At 34.0% G+C, this 25,086-nt stretch overlaps 2 protein-coding genes and 1 long non-coding RNA gene across 5 annotated transcripts; 2 read left to right on the top strand and 1 right to left on the bottom strand.

The window, feature by feature from the left end:
* The first annotated feature begins 1,908 nt into the window (after positions 1-1,908).
* On the top strand, positions 1,909-5,444 carry LOC108836493 (ferric reduction oxidase 3, mitochondrial). Of its 2 annotated transcripts, none has more exons than XM_018609649.2 (8): positions 1,909-2,321; positions 2,413-2,515; positions 2,601-2,807; positions 3,371-3,605; positions 3,727-4,054; positions 4,146-4,389; positions 4,477-5,135; positions 5,231-5,444. In XM_018609649.2, the coding sequence occupies exons 1-8, from the start codon at positions 2,144-2,146 to the stop codon at positions 5,368-5,370; spliced, it is 2,094 nt and encodes a 697-aa protein (XP_018465151.2). In that variant the 5' UTR covers positions 1,909-2,143; the 3' UTR covers positions 5,371-5,444. The 2 variants fall into 2 exon arrangements, with proteins under 2 accessions (XP_018465151.2, XP_056842308.1); XM_056986328.1 differs by having other exon boundaries at positions 2,192-2,330.
* Positions 5,445-15,065: 9,621 nt separating this feature from the next.
* Positions 15,066-17,392, top strand: LOC108861437 (cytochrome P450 86A4). Its single transcript, XM_018635299.2, is given in 2 exon segments — positions 15,066-15,771; positions 16,107-17,392. Coding segments are annotated over 2 exon segments (1,656 nt in total). The 5' UTR covers positions 15,066-15,349; the 3' UTR covers positions 17,341-17,392.
* Positions 17,393-19,622: 2,230 nt separating this feature from the next.
* Positions 19,623-20,794, bottom strand: LOC130512703 (uncharacterized). 2 transcript variants are annotated; one of them, XR_008946286.1, is made up of 3 exons: positions 20,411-20,794; positions 20,172-20,244; positions 19,623-20,049 (listed from the first exon to the last, which is right to left on the bottom strand). It is a non-coding gene; the product is annotated as an uncharacterized LOC130512703 (long non-coding RNA). The 2 variants fall into 2 exon arrangements; XR_008946287.1 differs by having other exon boundaries at positions 20,172-20,226.
* Between the last annotated feature and the right edge of the window lie 4,292 nt (positions 20,795-25,086).

Genomic DNA, 25,086 nt, shown 5'->3' with positions numbered 1-25,086 from the left:
CATCAGAGATATCATCCTAATTTGCAGATATCAGAAAGCTTTCAAGAATCTGTTATCTCATTAATTTTTCGAATCCATAAATTTAATTACGTGAGATCTTCTCCATGAGTAATTATACAAGGAATAGAATCGAAGGCAAAAGAAAGGAGTAGAATATAGTATGATATAAGAAAAAAGATCTATATTTTTCAGTCAAAAAAAAGATCTATATTTGTATTATAACAAAAATAAGAACTAGTTCGACACGCAAAACTTCGTGTACAAAAGACACTGACACACATCCGCGTGCGAAAGTCACACTCCAGAGGAGTTCAATGATTCAACTTCCCATTATTTGGGGAAGACGACCTATTTCCCCACCATAACTATGACATAGTAATAAATGTACACAAAGTTTCGACCTCATCCTAATTGCACACCACCAAAGTATAATAACCTATTTCCACATATAAGGAAAGTTCGATACTCGTTTCCCCACAGACCAAGATTTGGCTTGGTTTTAATGGTTTATTACATGGACCGATAGTAAACCAGTTATATTGGTAGACCTCGAACCAGATAAAGATCCGACTATGGACCAATTTAAACCCGACCCGAAACCCCTTTAAAATCCCCCAAAATCGAGTTCATGTGCTTAGAACCCTAAAATTCAGAGAGAGATTTCGTTTCCCAAATCCTAAAAAGTATGAATCGTGAATCTGGAAATTCGAGTGGAGTCTTTAACGCTCGAGCAAGAGGTCATGTTTTTGGTGTGGAGAATTAGTTATCCCCTTGATATCAAATTCGAAGGCAAATCCTTACAGGATTAATGATTTAAGGTTTGTAATTTGTTTAACTCAGATCATGGGTTGGCTGATGTTAATTTAATCGGGTTTTCATTCTCTAAACGGGTCATAATTGGGTAATTTTTGGTTTAAGTAGGTTAGTCATTGGTTAAGTTTAGGTTTAGAGAACACTAACCAATTTTAAACCGCTATTTGTTGGTATTAGTTCGATTTTCAAAGTTTAGGGAGAAACCAGTTTCAAACTTTCCTCGTATGTGGAAATAGGTTGTTATATTTTGGTGGTGTGCAATTAGGATGAGGTCGAAACTGTGTGTACATTTATTACTATGTCATAGTTATGGTGGGGAAATATGTCGTCTTCCCCATTATTTGTTAATAACCCATAGTATTTAGATTGTTGCACTTTTTTTACTAACCATTATTTATGCACCTATTGACCTTTAATTTGTTTTATTTTTGTTATCTCAACTATAAAATATTAGTTATGCATGTGTTGGATGTATAAGTGCAATCTTACTGGGAAAAAATGTGAGGGTAATTGGTTATTGCGGATTTACAATCCATATCAATAGCAATGTTTTGTTCCTTGGATCATAACTCTCTAACAAAAATTTAATAAAAATTAATATAATGTATTATTTTTTTCTAGGAAATACAATAATAAATCTAACAGAATTTATTCTTTTTTTTTGTCATCAACAAAACAGACTCATGTAAACAAAACAGAATTTATTCTTATTTTAATAAATTAATAGAAGTTGTTATTATTATTATCTTTACATAAATGAGTATACACTTTAATATAACACGGATCAAATGAAATTTAATACGTGGTCACAATTATTTTTACTATATAATTTAAATTTAACAGAAATGTACAACTTATTTAGAAAGAAGAAGTAAACGTTAGAATCCAGCGTTCGCAATATGAAACCTGGAAAAACGGTGCTTGACATTTAGGATTTTTCCAAGAGTCAGCTCTCTTTTCTCTCTCTCTTGTTGGCATAAAAAAGTTTCCAGGAATTTCGATTTATTCCCTAATCTGTAATTTGGACCCCAAAACAGGCAAGTGCTGATCGCGCACCAGTTGAAAGTCCGAACTAGCGTGCATACTATCTCCTTCCGGAGGGGACCTGCCACTAGTTTACCACACGCTAGAGTCTAGCAATGCTTTTATAAATCAGTAATAAAAGGAAAATATAGTTTAAATATAAATTAATTATAATAATAATAATTAATTTGCGTTTATATAGGCATAGATATGGTTTTAGTCGTCCATTGGCCATTGCAAACTCCAATATATAGATCTATCGCTTTGTTTTTTCTTTCTTATCTTTTGGAATCTAATCTCTTGTAACATGGGATTAGGAGAAATGAGTAAGGACGTGACTATGAAGATGATTAAGCTGTTAACAATAGCGATTCTTGGGGGGACTATGGTGATTTGGATCATGATGCCAACTTCTACTTACAAGAAGATCTGGTTAACATCCATGCGTGCCAAGCTCGGCAAAACAACTACTTTCGGGAAACCAGGTTTCTCATGTTAGATCTTCTAATCTAATTTACAGTTAGTTTATATGAATATCAAATATGTGTATATATAATTTGGCTTTCTTTTAATTAGGAGTGAATCTTCTGGTTTACATGTTCCCGACGATTCTTCTGGCTTTTCTGGGATGTATCTACCTTCACTTGAAGAAACAAACTAGTGTTGACCAGTTTCATAGGTAATTTTTAAACACTAAAACGATCAACTGATTATTTTAAATTAACCACATGTTATTATATTCGTTCTCTTCTGTAAATTAAAAGTGGGCTGGAGAGGAAGAAGAGAGACAAGTTCGTTGCATTGAGAAAACCAATGTTAGTGAAGGGACCATTAGGGATAGTGACAGTGACCGAGGTTATCTTCCTTACCATGTTCATGACTCTTCTTCTTTGGAGCTTAACCAATTACTTTTATTATACTTTTGTCACAATGATCACTCCTCAATCAGCAGCAGTCCACAGAGATAATATGTAAGATTTATAAATGTTTTTTTGGCGATTAACGATTAACGTAATTATTATATTGTATATATCGCTAAAAACATTACATAGTTCATAATTGATCATGTGAAGCTGGGCCGATCCTGGGCCAAACCTAACAAAACATTTATTTTGTGTATATATATATTTTAAATCCCAAATTTTTAAATTCCCTCTTAACTCGTCTATAACCCAAAATTTCAGGGCGGCCCTCTGCAGAAGCCACCACTTTTGCTTTAGTTAATTGAATGAATGTATGATTTTCTTATAATATTGTGCTAGGAGGAAAAATAAGTTAAAAAGTTTTCAAAAGGAACTGTATTGTGGGTCTTAAAACTAGAGTGCCTTTGGTCAAAAGTTCAAATAAATAAATAATTAAATAATTAACTGACCCATAATTCTCTGAATCACTCATATCATATCTTTCAATAGTTTGGCCTTTTATAAACATTATTGTGAGATACAAATTCAACACTGCCGTGTGGTATTTGCTAACAAGCTATCTGACAAACTTTATATTCACAATGTGTTTGCTTATGACAAAAACTGAAAAGATGGGAAGCAAGACTGAATTCCATAGCAGTACGGCTAGGTCTAGCCGGGGACATATGCTTGGCCTTCTTGTTCTACCCGGTGGCTCGTGGCTCATCTTTGCTGGCTGCAGTTGGGCTAACGTCAGAGTCAAGTATCAAGTACCATATATGGCTCGGCCACTTGGTCATGACCTTATTCACATGCCACGGCCTTTGTTACGTTATCTACTGGATATCCACAAATCAAGTCTATCAGGTTAGTCTATGATATGGCGTATTGATATCTATATAAATATAAGTTTTGGGATTTAAAGGTTTATATATCATTTTCACTACTTTATTCCTAGTGTATTATCCCTAATTGTTGGTGTGAATAGATGTTGGAGTGGGATAGGACGGCTATCTCGAATATAGCCGGAGAGATAGCGTTGGTGGCCGGACTTGTAATGTGGGCCACCACAATTCCGGCAATAAGAAGGAGATTCTTTGAAGTCTTCTTTTACACTCACTACCTATACATTGTCTTCATGCTCTTCTTTGTCTTCCACGTTGGCATCTCTCATTCGTTGATCTCTTTACCCGGTTTCTACATCTTCATGGTCGACCGTTTCTTGAGATTTCTCCAGTCCCGCAACAATGTCAAGCTAGTCTCTGCTCGTGTCCTTCCTTGTGACACCGTCGAGCTCAGTTTCTCCAAAAACCCTAGTGAGTTGTTACAATCATCCCTCTGTTTTATCATCCCTTCTTCAATTGATTATCCATTCAACTACCATATGCTTATCGATATTAATTATAGTGCTGATGTATAGCCCGACGAGTATATTGTTCGTGAACATACCGAGTATTTCCAAGCTTCAGTGGCATCCATTTACGATAACTTCTAGTAGTAAACTTGAACCGGAGAAGCTAAGTGTTATGATCAAGGGCCAAGGCAAATGGTCCACTAAGCTTTACCAGATGCTTTCTTCTCCTGATCAGATCGACCGCCTTACTGTTTCCATTGAAGGACCATACGGCCCTTGTTCCACTGATTTCTTACGGTATACTAATCTCAGACAGAGAAGTTCAACATTAGTTTTTTTCTTGCATGACAAGTAACATGGATGCTGTTTTTTAATTTCTTATAGACATGACTCTCTGGTTATGGTGAGTGGAGGCAGTGGGATTACACCGTTCATATCAATAATCCGAGACCTAATCTACTTAAGCTCAACTAGCACTTGTCAAATCCCCAAAATGACGCTAATCTGCGCGTTTAAGAACTCCGCTGACCTCTCCATGCTCGACCTAATCTTACCCATCTCCGGTGAAATGGTCTCCTCGTTTTTAGATATACAGATCAAAGCCTTCGTCACCCGAGAGACAGAACTAACTCACAACAGGAACATCATCAAACCTCTATGTTTCAAACCTTATGTCTCAGACCAACCCATCTCACCGATCCTTGGACCCAACTCCTGGCTCTGTCTCGCCACCATCCTCTCTTCTTCATTCGTGATCTTTTTAATCATCATTGGAATCATCACGAGATATCACATTTACCCAATTGATCAAGGCTTGAATAAGTACACATCGGCTTATAAATCTATTATTTACCTTCTAGCAATCTCCGTTAGCGTGGTGGCTACGTCTTCAATCGCTGTGTTGTGTAACAAAAAGAAGTATAATTATACAAAAAATAACCAAGCCGTCGAAGGTTTGTCTCCGTTGGTGACCGAAAGCTCGCCACAACAGTTGCTGTCGCAATCCACCAGCATTCATTACGGAGAAAGGCCTAATCTTAACAGTAATTGTCTATTTTAAGATTTTTATTATATAACATTTTCATACATTTATCTTCAGTGTTTCTAAGTTGTCACTCTGTTCATTGTGTGAAAGCAGAGCTTCTCGTAGGTTTAAGAGGTTCGAGCGTGGGAGTTCTCGTGTGTGGTCCAAGGAAGATGAGACAAGAGGTTGCAAAGATATGCTCCTTTCGTTCACCTAAGAATCTTCAGTTTGAATGTATTAGCTTCAGCTGGTGAATGATTTCAATTCAGATTGATATTATGTAACAGTTGTTTTGCTTGCAAAAATAAGTAAAGGGGTTTAGATAGCACTAGATACTTATTGAGGATATGCACATCAACTTACACCTGATAACAACTATGTCACACAGTCAGTCACCTGAGGATTTACAGTTTTACTGATTTATAATGGAATAGTTTCTTCTTCTTTTTTGTCATCCTGAAAATTCATTGTTCAGAAGAAGTTATCCCAAAGTACATGATGTAGGAACCTTATTTCATTACATTGGGGACTACTGATATTTATAAAAATAATAAGAACAAAAATTAAAAATTACAATACCGAAACAACAAATAAAGAAGAATTGCAGAGTCGAGATGATTAATCTCTTTCCTTAAATCTTTAAACGCCCCGTAGTGTGACGGTTGCATGGCGCTCAGATTCCCAGGATACAACTGCAGCATTGTTTCTGTTTACCATCACCGAAAAACAGAATCTATTGACCCTAATTTTGTGTTGCACTCTCAGACTCAAGAAATAAAAATACTAACATGACTATTCAATATAGGAGAATGTGGTTTTTCTTTTAGTATTGGATGTGTGTCTTTTTCTACATTGCCATGAGGCTTTATATAGAAAATAATGAGAAAGCACAAGTTTCATTTTTCAACATAAAATGAAACCTCCCATGGTACACTAATGGAGTCTTTATTTCTTGTCATTATTATGTGAATTCATTTCACATTTTGACCAAGAAATTAAAGAGTATAATAATAATTATTTCTCATTCAAACAAAATAATATACTTTAAATGAATTTTTTTTTATATTTTATCAATATAAAATATCACATATATTTGGTTTATAAGATTAAGTTAATGAACATGAAGTCCAACTAACAAATCAAAACCCAAATCCAAATATCTAATGTGTATATTTGTAACTTTATACAAGTTTCTCAAATCACACACATTAGACCTCCATTTCTCATTCACAATAACTCTATTTTTAGCATATGAATACATTGCTAAAAAAATAGTTCCAACAATCCCCACATGAATAGAAATGCTTCTAGACACTAGACGACTAGACAGCTTGACTTCCTAGACAAGACTCGACAAGACTCACCTAAAGACTTTTGAGAGTACAAGCGAGAAATTCGCTGCATGATGAGTTGGTAGCAATTTTTCAGCCTTGAACCAATCATTGTTAATAGCTATCGTATTTACTCGGCCAGGAGGTGGCCATGATGTCTTGAACCTCCCGGGCTTTGGTGTAAACCTAGACAATAGCCAAAACACAGCTTCATTCTCTCACAGAACTAGGTTCTCTATTGTGTTCATTGTGGCCGTGAACAGTCCTGGTTATCATGAGTGAACTTGGAGAATATAGCCTTTCCTTCATTCTCCTAGAAACGGCCCCATTTCACACTCACTAGGTGATTTGCCATTTGTTTTGTTTAGAGGAGTATCATGTACTACTCCATTCATATCTCAAAACAATGGACACAAATCATTAAAAGCAAATGCTTATCCTCTATTCCTTACATGTAGCACTGTTTAATCATCCTAGGAACTGGGTATAGACCGAAGTCTTACAGTGTTTTGGGCAGATTTAGTTTGACTTAGTTGTCTCCTTGAACCTATTTCTTGGGATCTCCAATCTGATAAGTAGAGTTACCGCCAAACCTCATCTTAATTCACAGGCTACCCATTCCTTTTGATGATATAACAATTTGATCTCATGACACACATTTAATATAAGGATCCTAGGTTGTCATCACAATGAACATAATCTCTTGAGATTAGTCGAGATCAATTGTCTAATGATTTTTGTCATCATTTTTCAAGATACAATTAATCATTATACACAACAAACTTAGTGTATGACACTAGTTTTTTTTTAATCATATTTTGATAACTATCACTAAGTTTATTTGGCCTCTTGCCAATGACTTTATATGGTAAGCAAAGCTTTCCCCACATTTCTTGAGATAGCTCACAAGCATGCATATTTACATTTAACATCTCCCGAGTTTAAAAAGTTAATTTACAACTCCTTTAGATTTAAATTAAATAAAAGCAATTTCAGAAAATATTACAATTTTCTTTTAATGTATTTCATTCTCAGAAATCACATTTTACATACAACTATTTTCATAGTTCTCTCAAGTTGATTTATAAATCTAACTTGTATATGTTTTGATTTTTTCCAAAACATATTTTTTTGCTTTTTTTTTTGGCAACTATACATATCATTTCATGATATTTTTATGGCATCAAAATCACCATTTTATATGATTTTCTCAACCATATTGATTTTAGAAACTACAATACACATGTCAGTTTCATTTATATTGGTCTGAAAATTCTCACTGATTTTCAATGGTTAATCTTTTCACAACTTGCACTTAAGCATTGATGAAATATAAATATTTTGATCAATATCAACAATATTATATTTTTTAATGGCAAATGATTCATATGTGGCAGATCTCTCCCAAACTTAGTTTGAGGCGTCGACTCACGAATCCATTTCCATTCATATAACATGATCTTTTAAGAATCAAAATGTTATTTAAAACTATGGTTTCACCATATTCGGAACTTTAATATTTTTATGCTCTAAAAAATAGCTGAAACAATAAATCAAAAGATGTTACATACATTCTTGATAATTAAAGAAAAGCATCACCATTAACCAAGTCAAATCAACAACATATGACAAATAACGTTTTTTTCTTTTTTCAGAAAACGTTTTACCAGTTAAAGCAATGGAAACCAAAACGTCAACCTTTAATGTCTATTGAAAAGATAGACTTTTTTAAAAAAAAATATTAAACTCTGCAATTTAATAAAATCAATAAAAATGCTCAACAATCCCTGCAAAATAGACAGAACGGTTAAACGTTAAACGAATTGGTCAGAAACAAATTCAATTCGGCCAACCGCAGCTTTTCCCGGGTTTGTTTAAAAATATGTATTTTTTTTAAAGGTTATAGAACCGTTAAGTATTATGAGATTATGAAAGTTAAGGCTCAGACTGTATTAAAGGGAAAGATCCAACCAGTATTATGAGATAATGAAAGAGAAAGATTCAACCAGTATTATGAAATAAATTAATTTCAGTTCAGCATATAATATATGCAAGAGCTGATTGGTGACATTTTTATTCCTAGTAAATAATTTTGCAATTCCATATAAAATAACAAATTAAGATGTTCTTTACTCCCTATGTACCATTTTAAGTGATGTTTAAGGTTTTTACACAAAGATTAAGAAAATACAAATTTCTATACAATTTATCTTAGTTACATAAAATTGCATTAAATAAAATCAGTCTAACCAATAAGAAAAACATGTAATATTTTGTAATTAGTTACAAATTTCAATTGACATTAAATTTTATCTAGAAATGTGAAAACCTCACTTATTATAAAACAAAATAAAAATGCTTAAACATCACTTAGCAATGGTTGGATTCATTTTTTATCTTCAAAGATTTATTTGCTGCAAAATAAAGCAGTCTTTCTTCCTATTTGCTTCATTTTCCTTCTTCAAAAAGATATTAAAAATATATTACATCATCATTTAAATATATTATATTTATTTTATCATTAATTATTAATAAATAAACAAAGAACATTAAATTATTATAAACATCAGATTAGTACACAAACATGAAAATAAATAAACAAAGAACATTAAATTATTAAAAACATCAAATTAATATTATCCCAAAGTACATGAAAGGCTGAGGCTCAAAGGTTTGCCTCCTTACCCAGTATTATGAGAGTTAAGGCTGTACATTTTTTTTTCGTCAAAAGACCATTTTATTACTCAAGCTTGAGGTGGTTTGGGTAGCCAGACCGGAATAGAACAACCAACAAAAGTAACTCCCTATGGAAGGATCAGCTGTCTTAGCTAAAAAATCAGAAATCTTGTTTTGAGGGCGAGGTACATGAATGATCTGAAAGTCCGGGAAGCATATCAGCAGCATCTCTATTCTCTCTAGTTCTGTCGCAAAGCTCGGCCATTCATTAGGAGTCTCTATCATGGCTATCAGCTCATTACAATCCGTCCCAAATCACTGACACAAAGAGTGTTGCAACATATTCTCCATTGCCCATCGTAGTGTCTCTACCTCCGAATGTAAAAGTGATGCACGACGACTCAAGTTCCGTGTCCCTATTAGTTGGATGTTTCCAGCATTTTCCATCCATACCCATCCATAACCCAAGAAAGTCACATCTAAAGTCCAGGATCCATCCACTAAGCAAATGTTACTCAAACTTAGGATTTAGGAGTCTTGACGAACAATATCTTGTACCACTGCAGAAATTCTTTCATTCGCTTTATACCAGGCTTGGCATTCACTTTCTACATATCTGGTTAAGGCTGTACATTAAAGGGAAAGATTCAATCAGTATTATGAGATAAATTTCAGTTCAGCATATAATAGATGCAAGAGCTGATCGGTAACATTTTTATTCCTAGTAAATAATTTTGCAATTCCATAAAAAATAACAAATTAAGATGTTTTTTTATCATCTAGTCATTTAGAATTAATAATAAATAAAGAGTCAACCATAAGTAATAAATGATTTACTGTAAGAACATCCACGCAATGGTTAGATTCATTTTTTATCTTCAAAGATTTATTTGCTTACAGTATTTCTTCCAATTTGCTTTATTTTCCTTCTTCAAAAAATATTAAAAATATATTATATCATCATTTAAATATATTATATTTTTATTTTATCATTAATTATTAATAACACTTTATGATTTTTCAAGTTTACTATTTTTATCCAACTATTTTATTATAATAATCCAACACAACAATTACTTAATATAAATTAAACATGAAAAATAATATAATTAGTACACAAACATGAAAATAAATAAACAAAGAACATTAAATTATTAAAAATATCAAATTACTATTATCCCAAAGTACATGAAAGGCTGAGGCTCAAACGTTTGCCTCCTTACCCAGTATTATGAGAGTTAAGGCTGTACATTAAAGGGAAAGATTCAACCAGTATTATGAGATAATGAAAGTTATCAAAAACTGAGGCTCAAAAGTTTGCCTCCTCACTCATGAGATTAGGAGGACAAAAGCCAGCGACAATCTACTCTCTTTGGAAGGAACCAAACAAGTATTCAAGTATTCCGGTTGAAAGAAATTGATCATACGTTATCAACACCATTCTGCCCAGATGTAAGAGGAAGAAGTGTCAACTACTCATCTCTGATCAACCAGTAGTAGTATGGACAAAAAACGGCATAGGTAAAGATTCAACCGCCTCTTTGCACTTAGAGACCACCTAAATATTATTGACATGTCAATCATGCTGTAAGCTCCGCAAGTCGATGAAATAAATTTCAGTTCAGCATATAATATATGCAAGAGCTGATCGGTGACATTTTTATTCCTTGTAAATAATTTTGCAATTTCATATAAAATAACAAATTAAAATGTTCTTTCTCATCTAGTCATTTAGAATTAATAATAAATAAAGAATCAACCATGAGTGACAAATTGTTTTCTATAAGAGAATCCACGCAATAGTTGGATTCATTTTTTTATTTTTTTTGAAGAAAAAATTAAATTCGGGTCTATTAAAGACGTATACCTAATTTTCGATCGTGTGAGGTGCAGTCCACGACAGGTCTTCTCCCGAATTTTTATACGGGTGTATCCGCAGTCGTGATGAGAAGAACAATGTGACTTAATTTCCGCAGCATGAATCGAATCTAGAATATGTTTGCATTCAAAGCCCGTTCATTACCACTAGATTAAAATGAAGCAGTATTTCTTCCAATTTGCTTCATTTTCCTTTTTCAAAAAAATATTACAAATATATTATATCATCATTAAAATATATTATATTTTTATTTTATCATTAATTATTAATAACATCTTTTGATTTTTCAAGTTTACTATTTTATCCAAGTATTTTATTTTGATAATAATCCAACACAACAATTACTTAATATAAATTATACATTATCATATAATAAAATTAGTACACAAACATAAAAATAAATAAACAAAGAACATTAAATTATTAAAAGCATCAAATTAATATGTTTCCTATAAGTGATCAACAACCAAAGTGTTTCAGAATTTAAAAAAAAATACATATTTATTTATCTTACATTTTTCTAAGATGAGTTAAAAGTTTTATCAAAGTGAATATTTTCATGTTCGATGGTATCAATATTTAATTAGATGAAAATAATAATGATAGAAACTTCAAAATTAGTTGGTGATAGTAACATATATAATATATTTTATCAGAAAATAAAAATAAGTAAAAGTTAAAGACTAATTTACAATTAAAAAAACCATCTTAAAATGAAGATATCAACAGTATATTTTCAAATTTAAAATAATATTTTTTATTATTTCATTTTGAATTAAGAAATGAAATACAACTGAAGCAAAATTTTCTTCAAAGTAAAACAAAAAGTGGAAAATGAACCCCATTGAAGATGATTTAATGTTAGGTCGGCAAGCCATCTAAATATCTAATGTTCACTATTAACACCAACCTTTATGTTCCATTCCATTTAGGCATTTACTACAAAGTACAAACCACTATTCTTAAAAAAAAAGTTATTGCGATTCTTCTACAATAATGTTTATTGGAAAATTGTTTTTTTTTATAATTCAGGTATCCGAACATCTCATTTAGTCTGACTATCTCACCGCGTCCAATTGAAACTGGCGAGGAAAATCTTAGAGGTCAAACAGAAACCATGTCAAATCCGTTGTGGCTGGGACTCGAATTCGTGATGGCGGGCACCTCAGCCGAGGTTCCTTTACCAACAGATATATCTTATTACCCTTTTGGCCTTTTCTCTAAATCATCAAAACTAAGTTAAATGACACACACACACATGACATATATATGAAGCAGTAAAATGATGTTAACACCAGAAAAAGAAACAGTACGACCAGTTACAGTCTTCCGTCTTCGAGAGTAGCAAAAGTCAGCATAACCCTTTTGAGTTTTGACTTTCATCCTATTTAATGACATCTTTGAACCCTGTTCTAAAATGCGGCCGCCTAGCCGCGTAATCGGCCGCGTTTACGTGATACGTGAGGTGACCGAGTTACATAACGCGCCCGAGTTACATCTAAACGTGAATTCCTAAAAACGTGATTCTACGTGATCTACCAAGTTGGCCCAACTTTTGTGACCCATTCTCTCGCAGAGTTATTTGAAAAAAGTGTCTTTCTCTTCCAACAGAACACAATTGGTATCTGTCATAACCTATAAACTCTGTTCTGTGATTTTTTTTATCAATCGAAAGTAATCAAGAGCAAATAAATGGTTCCAAGCTTCTTTAGGTTGTTTGCGAAGCTTCATGAGGTTGTTAGCGAAGCTTCTTATATGCGTAGAGAATTTCTTAGTTAATTAGTGAAGGTTGGTATTAGTTTAGGTGTTTAGCGAATTTGTTTAGAGAAAAATGTGTTGAGTTATACAAAGTTTTCTTTAAGTGTCGAAGTGCTGTATTTGTAGATCTTGTTTTCTGAATATATTTATAGGTGTCATTTGCTGAGTATATTTAGGTGTCTATTGCGGAGAATGCAAATAAAAATATTTTTGCCTCTTATAAAATCTGATACCTAAAGTTTATAATAATAATATGTAGTTTACACCTTTATTGTTCCAACGATTTGAGAACGTTATATTCTTCTCTTTTTAAATCAAACAATAATGCTTTACCATCATATCTAGAAGAGAGTGTAAATTGATATATTGATGTTTCAGGTTATGATAGAATGGATAGTAATCCAGAGTGATTATATATTTTGCAGATCACTAAAGAAGAATATGATTAGAAGATACAAGCCTAGCTATTGTTTGTTCTTTCTCATGATTAAAAGCATGTATTTTGTGATTTTTGTGAGTAAATTAGTTTTTGTGTGTTTGTATTAGATGTAAAATAAGAAACAGCAATTATAATAAATGATCTAACTTGTATTTGGTGAATCTTTTGAATGTTCTAGATTTAAATTTACTAAAAATTACTCCCCGCGTATACTCCAAGTTTATCCTGATTTTTAAGCAACTCGCTAGGCTTCGGGTTGCCGCACGGATAGCGCCTAGCGCGATTCCGAACATGGCATCTTTCTTAGTACTTAATATTCGTCTGCCATTTCCCATTTTATTTTTCAGTCATCCAAAAAGTCAAAATAGTGACACAAGTAGGGTTGGGCGTTCGGGTACCCATTCGGATTTCGGTTCAGTCCATTCGGGTTTCGGGTTTTCGGGATCAAAGTTTTCAGCCCCATTCGGGATATTTCTAAATTTTGGTTCGGGTTCGGTTCGAATCTTTGCGGGTTCGGTTCGGGTTCGGATAACCCATTTAAAATGTTTTTAAATTTTCAAAATTCATTATATACCTTAATTTAACATATAAATTGGTTTTCTTTGAATATTTGGATAAAGAATCAATAGATATTTAACTATTTTGGTGTTTTCAGTATACTTTAGCTATTTTAAACATTTACTTTTGACTATTTGCATATATTTTTCTAGTATTTTGGAAAATTTAAAAGTATCTTATATATTTTAAATATTTTTAATATACATTATATATAAAAATAATATATATATTTAAGTATATAAATTTATTTCGGATACATTCGGATACCCAAAATATTTTGGTTTGGATCGGGTTCGGTTTCGGTTCTTTAAATACCGAAATTTTGAACTCGTTCGGATATTTAATCAATTTCGGTTCGGGTTCGGTGCTACTTTTTCGGATCAGATTCGGTTGGTGTTTCGGGTTCGGATTTTTTGCCCAGCCCTAGACACAAGAAGTGTTTCTAGTTGGCCAAATGAGGAGAGAAATTAAGGAAGTGTTTTCCTAAAGTAAATACTAGTCTAGGTCTCGAGCTGCTTACCAAATCCTCAAACAGATAACCCAAAACGAGGAATTTTGTTAAAAGAAAAGCTCTTCTGAACCAAATGTATATGTGAGTTGAGTTCTCACTTACCAACTTACAAATTATATTTTAATCATGTAGTATAATATAAAATATACCAAACCTTTTTTTAAAACAAACTAAAACGAACTAAAATATACATAATTTTTTCTTTGGTATAAAGGGCTTACCGGGAGTAAAGGGTCTTGGTGATTAGGCTTAGAACAAAGGATCTGAAACCCTCTACATACTTTGTTAATCGATAAAAACCGTCAACCCAGTAGACCAAGTCCAGCTAGAAAAATAAATTTAACTAAATCAGAATAAATTTATTTGAATATTAGCATTTCTTCTTTTTTTAATATTAGCGTTTCTTCGGTTTAAAATTCATTTAATTTGGTAAAAAAAGTCAAATATTCTCAAACTGAAACAACTAAATAAACGAAACAAAAAATGAAAATACTATTTGTAGCTGTACCTATAAAAGATATAGATTTTAAAACCTATCTCACCAGCAAACTAAACATGTGTTAACGTTTAGCCCTAAACTTCTAATTGTTTAAAAAATAGACGACCTTTCTCTTCTTTTTCCCTACCATCTATTTTTTCGAAGAAATAGAACATCATTTTCAACCTCTACCATCTTTTTGTGCCTTATGTTCTCAACTAATCCCATTTAATTCACCACACAGCTGCATAAGAGATACAATCTATAAATGGTCATTAAATGAAACTATTCCTTTCGCTGAAAAATTAGGTACTAGGAAAGCATAAAACAAACCACTTTACCACTTCTTGATCTCCAAAACTGAAAACCCTCTTTCGTTATATACATTAATTAAAATAACTCAACGAGAACCGCGATACCATAATGAGTGCTTGATTCTGATAGTTACGATTGACAAGAGTGTAAATAAGTGAGAGAAGCTCCTTTCCTCCCTATAAATTGTCCTGGAAAGTTCATTCATTCCCATCCAACTTCATCTTTTCACTCCTCTTCTCAATCACCACATTCATATTTCCCCCGAGGAAATATTAATCAAAGAGCTATATGGAAATATCCAATGTGATGCTTCTTGTAGCGATCATTGCAGCGTATTGGCTATGGTTCAAGAGGATATCACGGTGGCTAAAGGGTCCACGTGTGTGGCCTGTATTGGGCAGTCTCCCTGGTCTGATAGAGCAGCGTGACAGGATGCATGAGTGGATCACCGAGAACCTCCGTGCGTGCGGAGGTACTTACCAAACTTGTATCTGTGCAGTGCCTTTCTTGGCAAGGAAGCAAGGTCTCGTGACTGTCACGTGTGACCCGAGGAATCTTGAACACATGCTCAAGACCCGGTTCGATAACTACCCTAAAGGTCCAACGTGGCAATCCGTCTTCCACGACCTTCTCGGTCAAGGTATTTTCAACTCCGACGGTGACACTTGGCTATTCCAACGCAAAACGGCTGCTCTCGAATTCACAACAAGGTAGCTTAATTAATATACCAAATTAACCGATCGGTTTAATACTGATTTTCTCAAAGCCATCGTGCATTTATATTGAGCAAATATCATACCCTCGAGTAAATTGCACAATACTATCTTTATATATAGTCAATTCTTGTGATATCTTTCTACGGTTCACTACCAGGAAAAACAAGTTAACAACCTCATCTTTTTAATCTGGTTTTGCATTAATATAAATAATTGAACCCGTCTCTCAGGGTTAGTTTCACGGTTTAAACATACAATATCATCAATTAGTTATCTTTGGTTAACTAATGTAATAATACTCAGTTTGGTAATGTAAATTTATCATGCAGAACGTTGCGGCAAGCCATGGGTAGGTGGGTAAACCGAGGAATTAAGCTCCGGTTCTGTCCAATACTTGAATCGGCCCAAGCCAAAGCCGAGCCGGTTGATCTGCAGGACTTGATACTCCGGCTCACATTCGATAACATTTGCGGATTGGCGTTCGGTAAGGACACAAAAACCTGCGCGCCGGGGCTTCCCGAGAACAGTTTTGCGACGGCTTTCGACCGAGCCACCGAAGCATCGCTTCAAAGGTTTATCTTGCCGGAGATTCTGTGGAAGCTGAAGAAATGGCTAGGACTGGGCCTAGAAGTCAGTTTGAGCCGAAGCTTGGAAGAAATGGATGGATATTTAGCCGAGGTCATAAATACACGTAAGCAGGAACTGATGAGTCAGCAGCAAGAAAGTGGACACGACGATCTCCTCTCGCGTTTCATGATGAAGAAGAAAGAATTAGCATACAGCGACACTTTCCTCCAGCACGTGGTGCTTAACTTCATCCTAGCTGGACGTGACACGTCATCAGTCGCGCTCAGCTGATTCTTCTGGCTCGTCACGATGCACCCAACCGTCGAGGATAAAATCGTCCGCGAGATCTGCTCCGTTCTGATCGAGACACGTGGCACCGAGAACAACACCGCGTCGTGGACGGATGAGCCGTTAGGTTTCGACGAGATCGACCGACTTGTTTACCTGAAGGCGGCGCTCTCCGAGACGCTCAGGCTCTACCCGTCGGTGCCGGAAGACTCGAAGCACGCCGAGAACGACGACGTTTTACCTGACGGGACTTTTGTTCCGGCGGGATCTTCGGTGAGTTATTCGATTTATGCGGCGGGGAGGATGAAGTCGACTTGGGGAGAAGATTGTCTGGAGTTTATCCCGGAGAGATGGATCTCTCCGGTCGACGGCAAATTCATCAACCACGATCAGTATCGATTCGTGGCGTTCAACGCAGGACCGAGGATCTGCTTGGGAAAGGATCTGGCGTATCTTCAGATGAAGTCCATCGCGGCGGCGGTGCTTCTGCGTCACCGGATCACGGTGGTTCCGGGACACAAAGTGGAGCAGAAGATGTCGTTGACGCTTTTTATGAAGAACGGGCTTATGGTTAATCTGCATAAGAGGGATCTCGAGGGGATCGTAAAGAGTCTAGTGGTGGCGAAGAGTGACGGTGTTGTCAACGGCAAATGTGACGGCGTCGCCGTTTGTTTGCTGATGGAAGCAATGGAAGTTACGATGGCTTAAAGCCGATAACTTTTCTGATCTTAAATACACTAGATTCTTTCTCCGCGCTACGCGCGGAAAAGTGTGTTGATAGTTTATTTTCCGATCATATGTTTTAATGTTTGTGTTTGGAATGAAAGTGTTGTATTTCTCAAAGCAATGAGAAAGTCGGTAAATTATTTAGGGGTGTTCAATCCGGTAAAAACAAACTAATTATAAATTGAACCTACCCGAGATTAAAAAATAGTTTTAATTTGGTAATCCATAACATAGCGAATAGATGTGATTTTTAAGAAACTGCACTATCCAGAATATTCTGAAGAAACGTGCTTTACTCAATTTTTTTATAAAATGATTATTTAAATATTTTGTTCCCCCAAAGCCTCAGTCATCTGTAAATGGAACACACTTATTTACATAATTAGATGTTTATATATTTTGGCCGAAGATATTCTCAAACCCCTAAATTTTTTTTCCTGATGTCTCATTCGACATAGGAATATCTTTCGTGCAGGCGCCTGGACCATGGTACGAACCCTCTCTCCAATATATTTTTAATTTTCGGTCATTTTCCGTTTTTTGCCGATTTAAACTTTGAAATTTGGTTTTACTAAATTTATGATTTTTAAACATATAGTTTCATTTTCATAAATCATTAATTTATATACATACTATTCATATAAGTAGAAATAAAACATTGTTTTATTTGTTTTATATTGAAAATGTAATACATCATTGTTTTTAACACTTCTATTAACTTTGATAATAGTTAATAATATTAAGTTAAATTAAAATTACATCAATGAAATTTAGTTAATGTATAAAAGGTAAAAACAATTTTTTCTTACTTTATACACAAACACATATGATAAGACAGAAAATCATAAATGAAACTTATACATACGATAATAGATGTGACTAAAACAATGATCATCCAAATAATCCGTACACTGAATCTTTATCTCTTGAATAATCTAGGAATATTTGTTTTGGCTTGAAACATACAATAAAAATAACTCCACGAAATTTTTAGCCCTTTTGCTTAAACCCAAAAAATAACTAAATAAGTCTCTACCTCTCATTAGAAACCAGAATCTACTAATGAGTTAAAGCCTCAAACACCACGTACTTTTTACTATATTTGTATCATATGGCTATTTCGATAAATATTTTGAACTTGGTTGTCTAACCAGATTATGAACATTGTAACTAAAGACCATTATGAATCTTTAGTATATTTGTATCATCTATGCCACGGTAGCAATGTTCAAAATTGTAGGTTCTACGATTTTTATATTCAATTTTTGGATTTTTATTTTATAAAATATTAGGGTTTTTCTCGGGCTACTCCCGGGATATTCGTATAAGTTTTAGCTAAATTGAAAAATTTACACTTGTATTTGAATATAATTATTTTTGTTTATACCAATTGATTTTAAATTGTTAAATCGGTAAAAATTTGGTTTGTATTTATTAATTGCATAGTGTCCAAATTTTTCTTTTAATAATTGAACTCACAATTTGTTGTTTGTTATTACTGGAAATATATATAAAATGATAAGTAAGATGAGCAAAACTTAACTAAACCTTGTTATGATTTAAAACAAATTTTATCTTATTTATTGAGGTTTTGTAAAAAACAATAGTAAATTTCCAGTCGATTTAAAATTTGTTTTAAATTTAAAATTATTGAGTTGTAGTACCAATTAAGTTGAACAGTTTCATAATAGAAATAAATTTGAATAAGAAATTGATCCAAGAATAAAGATAATATTATTCTCCTAACCAGTTCATGAAAAAACATTATAAATAAAATATATAACAGAACAAACCATTTTTAAGAACAATTCCTTCAACAAACCATCACTGTAACTTTATATTTAAATAATATAAACCAATAATGACTCTCTAAATTAAGAATTCCAGCCTCGTCCCAAAGAGATTAGTCTTTACTTTTATGTTGGTTTGTGGCTGAATGAATATAATTTGAAGTAGTGGTTACAATGTTGGTGCGCTTGGTATAAGTCTTTAAATAGCTCTCCATGATGTGATTGAGTCTCCCTTTTATACGCTTCTCATCGCAACTGTTTCCAATCAGATGTGTTTCAATCATTGTAATTACTACTAATGCTTGTGTTTAACAACGTCTGTTGTTGTTAGCCCAGTTATTCATCGTAACATGTCACAAAAAGAACATACAAATTATGTAAAAAATGTAATCCGTTTGTTTTCTCGTTGGAACAAATTCACGGTAATTATTTTCAAATATATGGCGTAAGATTAAATATTTTCAACGGCGGGCAGGTCTCACACATTGTCTTCCTAAGTTCTGTATGTATCTTAGCTAATTTGTTAATCAAATAATTTTTAAAAGGTTCCTAACTTGGATATTTGAATATACATCTTTATGTGTATATATGGTATTGAAAATTTCCAGAAACATTTACTCTTTCTTTCTTCCTGTGTAAAGATCACTTTCTGATCCCCAAACGTTATCTTCTTCATCTCATGAGATTCTTCCAGACATTAGCAATAAACCAAGAGGGAGAGAGAACTAAAAGCTTAACAATCACGAATATCAGCAGATAATTATTGAAAACCTACCGCAAATAAAGATTAAAATAAGATGCAACGGTTGCCAGGCGTTCCGTCTCTGATTCTTTTAAGAGCTACATTTGCAGCTGCTGCTATATGCCTATATCACATGCTTGAGTGGGAATTGTTCACCTCCTGATAGAAAGAACAACAACAGCATTTTAGGTTTGAAACAGAAAGTAAATATTAGGTAGCAGCTAGACATGAGTAAACAGCTTAAATCTCAAAATTTTAGCAAGAAGAACATAAGATAATACCTACGTGTGGAGAATCAGCGGTGCTCACGGGGAAGTTGAAGCTGCTCTAAACCTTCTGAAATGGTAACAGTAACTGATTGGTATTCCATAAGAGAAATGCAATCAGAAACTCTTAAGATTCAATTCTGTAACCTAAAAACAATTTGGAATCTAACAAACCCTAAAATAACATAAATTGGTAAGTACAATAGGCGGAAGATACAACGATTGAAAATGATCATATTAGGTAGTTCTTATACCTGCTCATGTATCAACAACATCGCAAGACCAAGTCAAAGCCCATCAGAACTATTATCTGTGAGGTTCTACTCGGATTGGGAGACACAGAGGTGGTAGGTTCCATCAATCAGTGTGCGGAGGAGCAGGTGAATAACATCAACGGTTACTTATAGTGTGAGAAAGGGGAATTTGGAGAGTTTTGACCCGGTACGACTACTGAACTAATCACTGCATATCCCAGCTCTCATGAAGAGAGAAGTAAAGAACATAATTAATTGAATGATTAAGATTGGAGCTTGATGACTTCACAGTAACGGAGTTTAGAAATTGAAAACGGTGATGATGGAGTGGAAAAGTTGGAGAACCCTGTCTTGCTACGAACATCGTGCTGAGAAAGAGAAAAGGTTTAAATGGGCTACTTCGATTTTTAATCAGCCCAAGTAAGTGTGGCCCGATTTTAACTTCTAAGACAGTCTGACATGACATGGCAAAATAAAGCTTCACTATTGGTTGATTTAATTAAGTGACGTGGATAGCTTTAGAGTGGAGGATATTCTCCTTTTATTATAGTATAGATTTTTATTCTGAAAAAGCATGTTGGACAGAAAATACGATCAACGGTTTTTAATTTGTTCTATATGAAATTTGTAAGAAATGATAAATAGTATTTCATAAGAATTTTCTTTTTTTTTTGAAAAGCTAAAGAAAAGGTGAAAGATCTCTTAAGAGTGTTTAAAGAAAAAGTGAAAAAAGTGAGAATTAATCTTGTAAGAGCAAACCTTATTGGTTATGAATAACACAAATGTTCTCGTCCCTCTTTCTATTGTTGTTTAGTATATTTTTAGTAAGTAATTGCCACTTGTATAAAAAGAAGAGCTATTTGGGTGAAAATACAAAAACATAAAGATAATTAGATTTCTACACATAAAAAAAAATTAATTAGTTATATGGACAAATGAAAGAACCGAAGTTACTTTGTTGTCTTTTTCACACTCTCCTTCACACTCTCCTTCATACTCTCCTTTTCTCTTTCATCTTCTTCTTCCTCCTGGCGTCAACACCGTAACGGAGCATGAGCTCCGATCTCTACTCGAGTTCCGCAAAGGTATCCGCGACGAGGCCTCCAACCAACGCATCTCATGCTCCGCTACGAGCAGCCTCACCAACCCCTCCACTTGTCCCGAGAACTGGCTCGGTATCCTGCAACCCGAATCGGGTTCACTCATCGCCATTAATCTCGTCATCTTCTTACAGTGACAACCAACGTCGTAATCTAATCGACAAATCACTAGAGCGCCGGAGCTCTCATAGAGAACGGCCACACCAGAATTCCCACAGATACACGGAGATCGAGAGAAACACCACCAAAAATACTAAGCCGCACCTGTTCTATCATGTTGCTCATATTCCAAATTAAATGGGTGAGTTAGAGATTACCGCACAAACCGTCACCGGCGCTGGAAGGTCTCCACCCAAACACGAAGATGACAAAGTTTAGTAGAGAAAAAGCTCGGCGCATATAAGTTACTGTCTCTAAAAAGCGAACACTATCTGAGAAAAAAGAGAGAATATGAAGAATGATACTCTGGTAAAATCAAAGAGTAAGAAAAATAATGATTGCAAGAGAAAAAAATCTGGGAAAAAGGGAAGTGATTTTTTTGTTTAATTGGACCTCTTGACAACAAAGACGAAAATAATCTTTTACAAGGACACCTGTTGGATTAATACATATCTTGATATCTGAGAAAAGAAAAATAATTATTATTTATGTTAGCTAATTAGAGTAGGCAGCATATGTAGATATAGGGATATGTCGGGTATATTTGAAAAATAAACAGTACACATACCATATACCTAATTATACTTTTTTCCATGTATATGCAATGCAAATACTCTGAAAAGAATGCACAAGAGTTACAATTAACTCTCTGCGCCAAAATTGTATCACTTTTTCACTTTCCTCTTTTTTTCTAATCCCCTATATATTAAAGGAGAAGCATTTTTAAGACTTTCCTTAAACGATTTTGGTGAGAATGCATGAGAAGGCTCGGATCCACGTGACACTCTGTGAACGAGTTTAAGAAAAACGGAGCATTTAATTTTTTGCTTTGTTTCCTTATTTGCTTCTATTACAAAAAACATAACCAGTTTTTTTTTTTCATTCATGCGCGAACTGTTTCTTTGTACATTCGTTTTGTGCTGCGTTGACGTTAAACGTGTAGAAACAACTACATTTACAACTTATGGTTTGAATCCCCATCTCTACATGTGGATAAAGAGCGTACGAAACTCACCATCACGAAGCAGAAACACTTTGAAGCATCACGTCATCGTTCTCTCCCTTCGAGTCTTGCCGTCTTCTGTCGCGGGTTCTTGACCCCGAGATCGATGAGGCAGCCCTTAGCGTAGACGAGGAGGACAAAAGTTAGGGAAAACATCCAACTGGCTTGAACTTCAGTTGCGAAGGCCAAATCGGATGAGTTTGCCGTTTGCAAACAGGGAGAGCTAAGGGACGAGCAAACACGGAGAGCTAAGGGAGAGCTAAGGGACGAGCAAACATCAGTCCCGATTAACTATGGAAGATTGAGAGAGAGAAGGAAAAGATTTGATACGGTTACGAAGAATAAACTTTATGTTTTTAATAGTCTCTACACTGATTTTTTGTTGTTTTATAGGTCGACCATAGTTATCTACAATTTTCATGTTTTTGTAGAACCGAGCTGCTCGTGGAGCTGATGTTTATATCCCTGTTTCTCGCAAGCATTACGTTAGTAATCAAGTTGTGATCAAACATTCAAAAGAAGTCGTGTATTTTGACAAGGCAAGTGGGTGAAACAATTGCTTCTATGGTGATTTGCTGCTATTCAAAGAAAGTCTTGCATTCAAAGGAAGTCTTGCATTGTGATCAAACATTTGCTGCTATGGTATAACCATAGTTTTTATGTAAGTAATATTCAGAGTCATTTGCTTCTCTGCATAGCCAAAATTGGATTGAACGAACCGGTAACATTATAGTCAAGTTTGATAGACTGTCATGTATTTTTTTGTATGCTATAGTTTGGTTATTTGTGCACACTGATGTTTCATGTATGTAAGTTATATGTTGTATGAATTCTTTGAAGCAAAAAAAAAAGAACTATGTGTGTCTTCTTCGCGGAAGTTTAATAACCGAAACAACAGCTTCAACTAATAAAAAGGTTCTCTTCTCTTTTCTGTCAAGTAAGGTTATAGAAAGAAGCTAAATAGACGTACAATGCAAGAAAACACATTTGTTTAACTACTTCATTGGCTTAGATCACATTGCATGATAATAATATCGAGCAGATTCTGTAAAACACATATGTTTTGTTTAATACAAACGAGGACGTTGTGCATGTTAAGTTTTTTGCATTTAATTGAATCAGTAAAAAAATTATAAATTTTTTTCTTGCTTACCATATTTACCTACTAAATATTTTTCTTGCTTACCAAGTCTCAAATCAGTAAAAAAAATGTTAAATATCTAAACTGCGAACTTATAAGATATCTATTTAACATAATCTAATTTTGCATTTACTTTCGTATTGCCTTTCTTATTAGCAATAATATTGCGACTTCATAAACTAAAACACTATAATTACATTATTACAAACACAAATAAAAATTATAGTTTGCATAAAGCAGATTGTAACAAAAGCTTAGTGTGACCAGCTTAGATTGTAACCTCAATAATATAAATTAAAACACTTTTTGACTTTTCATAATTGTTACATAGAAAAGTAAAAAAAAAGTAATAATTATAGTCATTACAGTTTAGTGTTTAGGATTTACCCAAGGGTTTAGGGGATATCCAAGAATTTAGGGTTTAGTGTCTGGATTTTTACCCAAGGATTTAAGCTTTGTCCAAGGGTTTAGGGTATAGTATTTAGTGTTTATGATTTAATTTTTTCTGACGGTTTAAAAATTGTTAAAAAAATTTCATCTTTTGGCAGCTACTAATATTTTTCATTTATTTTAAAAACTTCACAAATTATTATTATTTTATTTATTATATTTTTAAAAAATTGTACATTAATTAGCAAACTATGATTAGTTGGTAATTCACCCAAGAATAATTCATGATAAAATATTAAACAAGAAAACATTCCCATATAAATCAAAATTGTGGTAGTTAAAAGATAATCAATGAATTAAAAAAATGTTTACATTTTTATATTTTTCAAAATAAAAAGGTTTAGGATGAAGGGGATACCAAAAGAGAGAGAGAGAGAGAGATTTAGTGTTTAGGGTATACCCAAGGGTTTACAGTTTAATGTGTAGGATTTATACATTAAACGATTTTGGTGAGAATGCATGAGAAAGCTCGGATCCACGTGTCACTCTGTGAGCGAGTTTAAGAAAAACGGAGCATTTAATTCTTTGCTTTGTTTTCTTATTTGCTTCTATTACAAAAAACATAACCAGTTTTTTTTTTCATTCATGCGCGAACTGTTTCTTTGTACATTCGTTTTGTGCTGCGTTGACGTTAAACGTGTAGAAACAACTAGATTTACAATTTATGGTTTGAATCCCCATCTCAGCATGTGGATAAAGAGCGTACGAAACTCACCATCACGAAGCAGAAACACTTTGAAGCATCACGTCATCGTTCTCTCCCTTCGAGTCTTGCCGTCTTCTGTCGCGGGTTCTTGACCCCGAGATCGATGAGGCAGCCCTT

This window comes from Raphanus sativus, chromosome 5 (assembly GCF_000801105.2).
Source record: "Raphanus sativus cultivar WK10039 chromosome 5, ASM80110v3, whole genome shotgun sequence".
Classification (NCBI taxonomy): Eukaryota; Viridiplantae; Streptophyta; class Magnoliopsida; order Brassicales; family Brassicaceae; genus Raphanus; species Raphanus sativus.
Note: the sequence above shows the minus strand (reverse complement) of the source record. Positions and strands in the feature narration are given on the sequence as shown.

Excerpts from the sequence above, each read along its gene's own strand:
- LOC108836493 (XM_018609649.2), top strand. The coding sequence starts at position 2,144 with ATGGGATTAGGAGAAATGAGTAAGGACGTGACTATGAAGATGATTAAG. Across the intron at positions 2,322-2,412 it reads AACTACTTTCGGGAAACCAG|GAGTGAATCTTCTGGTTTAC; the intron begins GTTTCTCATGTT and ends TCTTTTAATTAG. Across the intron at positions 5,136-5,230 it reads AGAAAGGCCTAATCTTAACA|AGCTTCTCGTAGGTTTAAGA; the intron begins GTAATTGTCTAT and ends GTGTGAAAGCAG.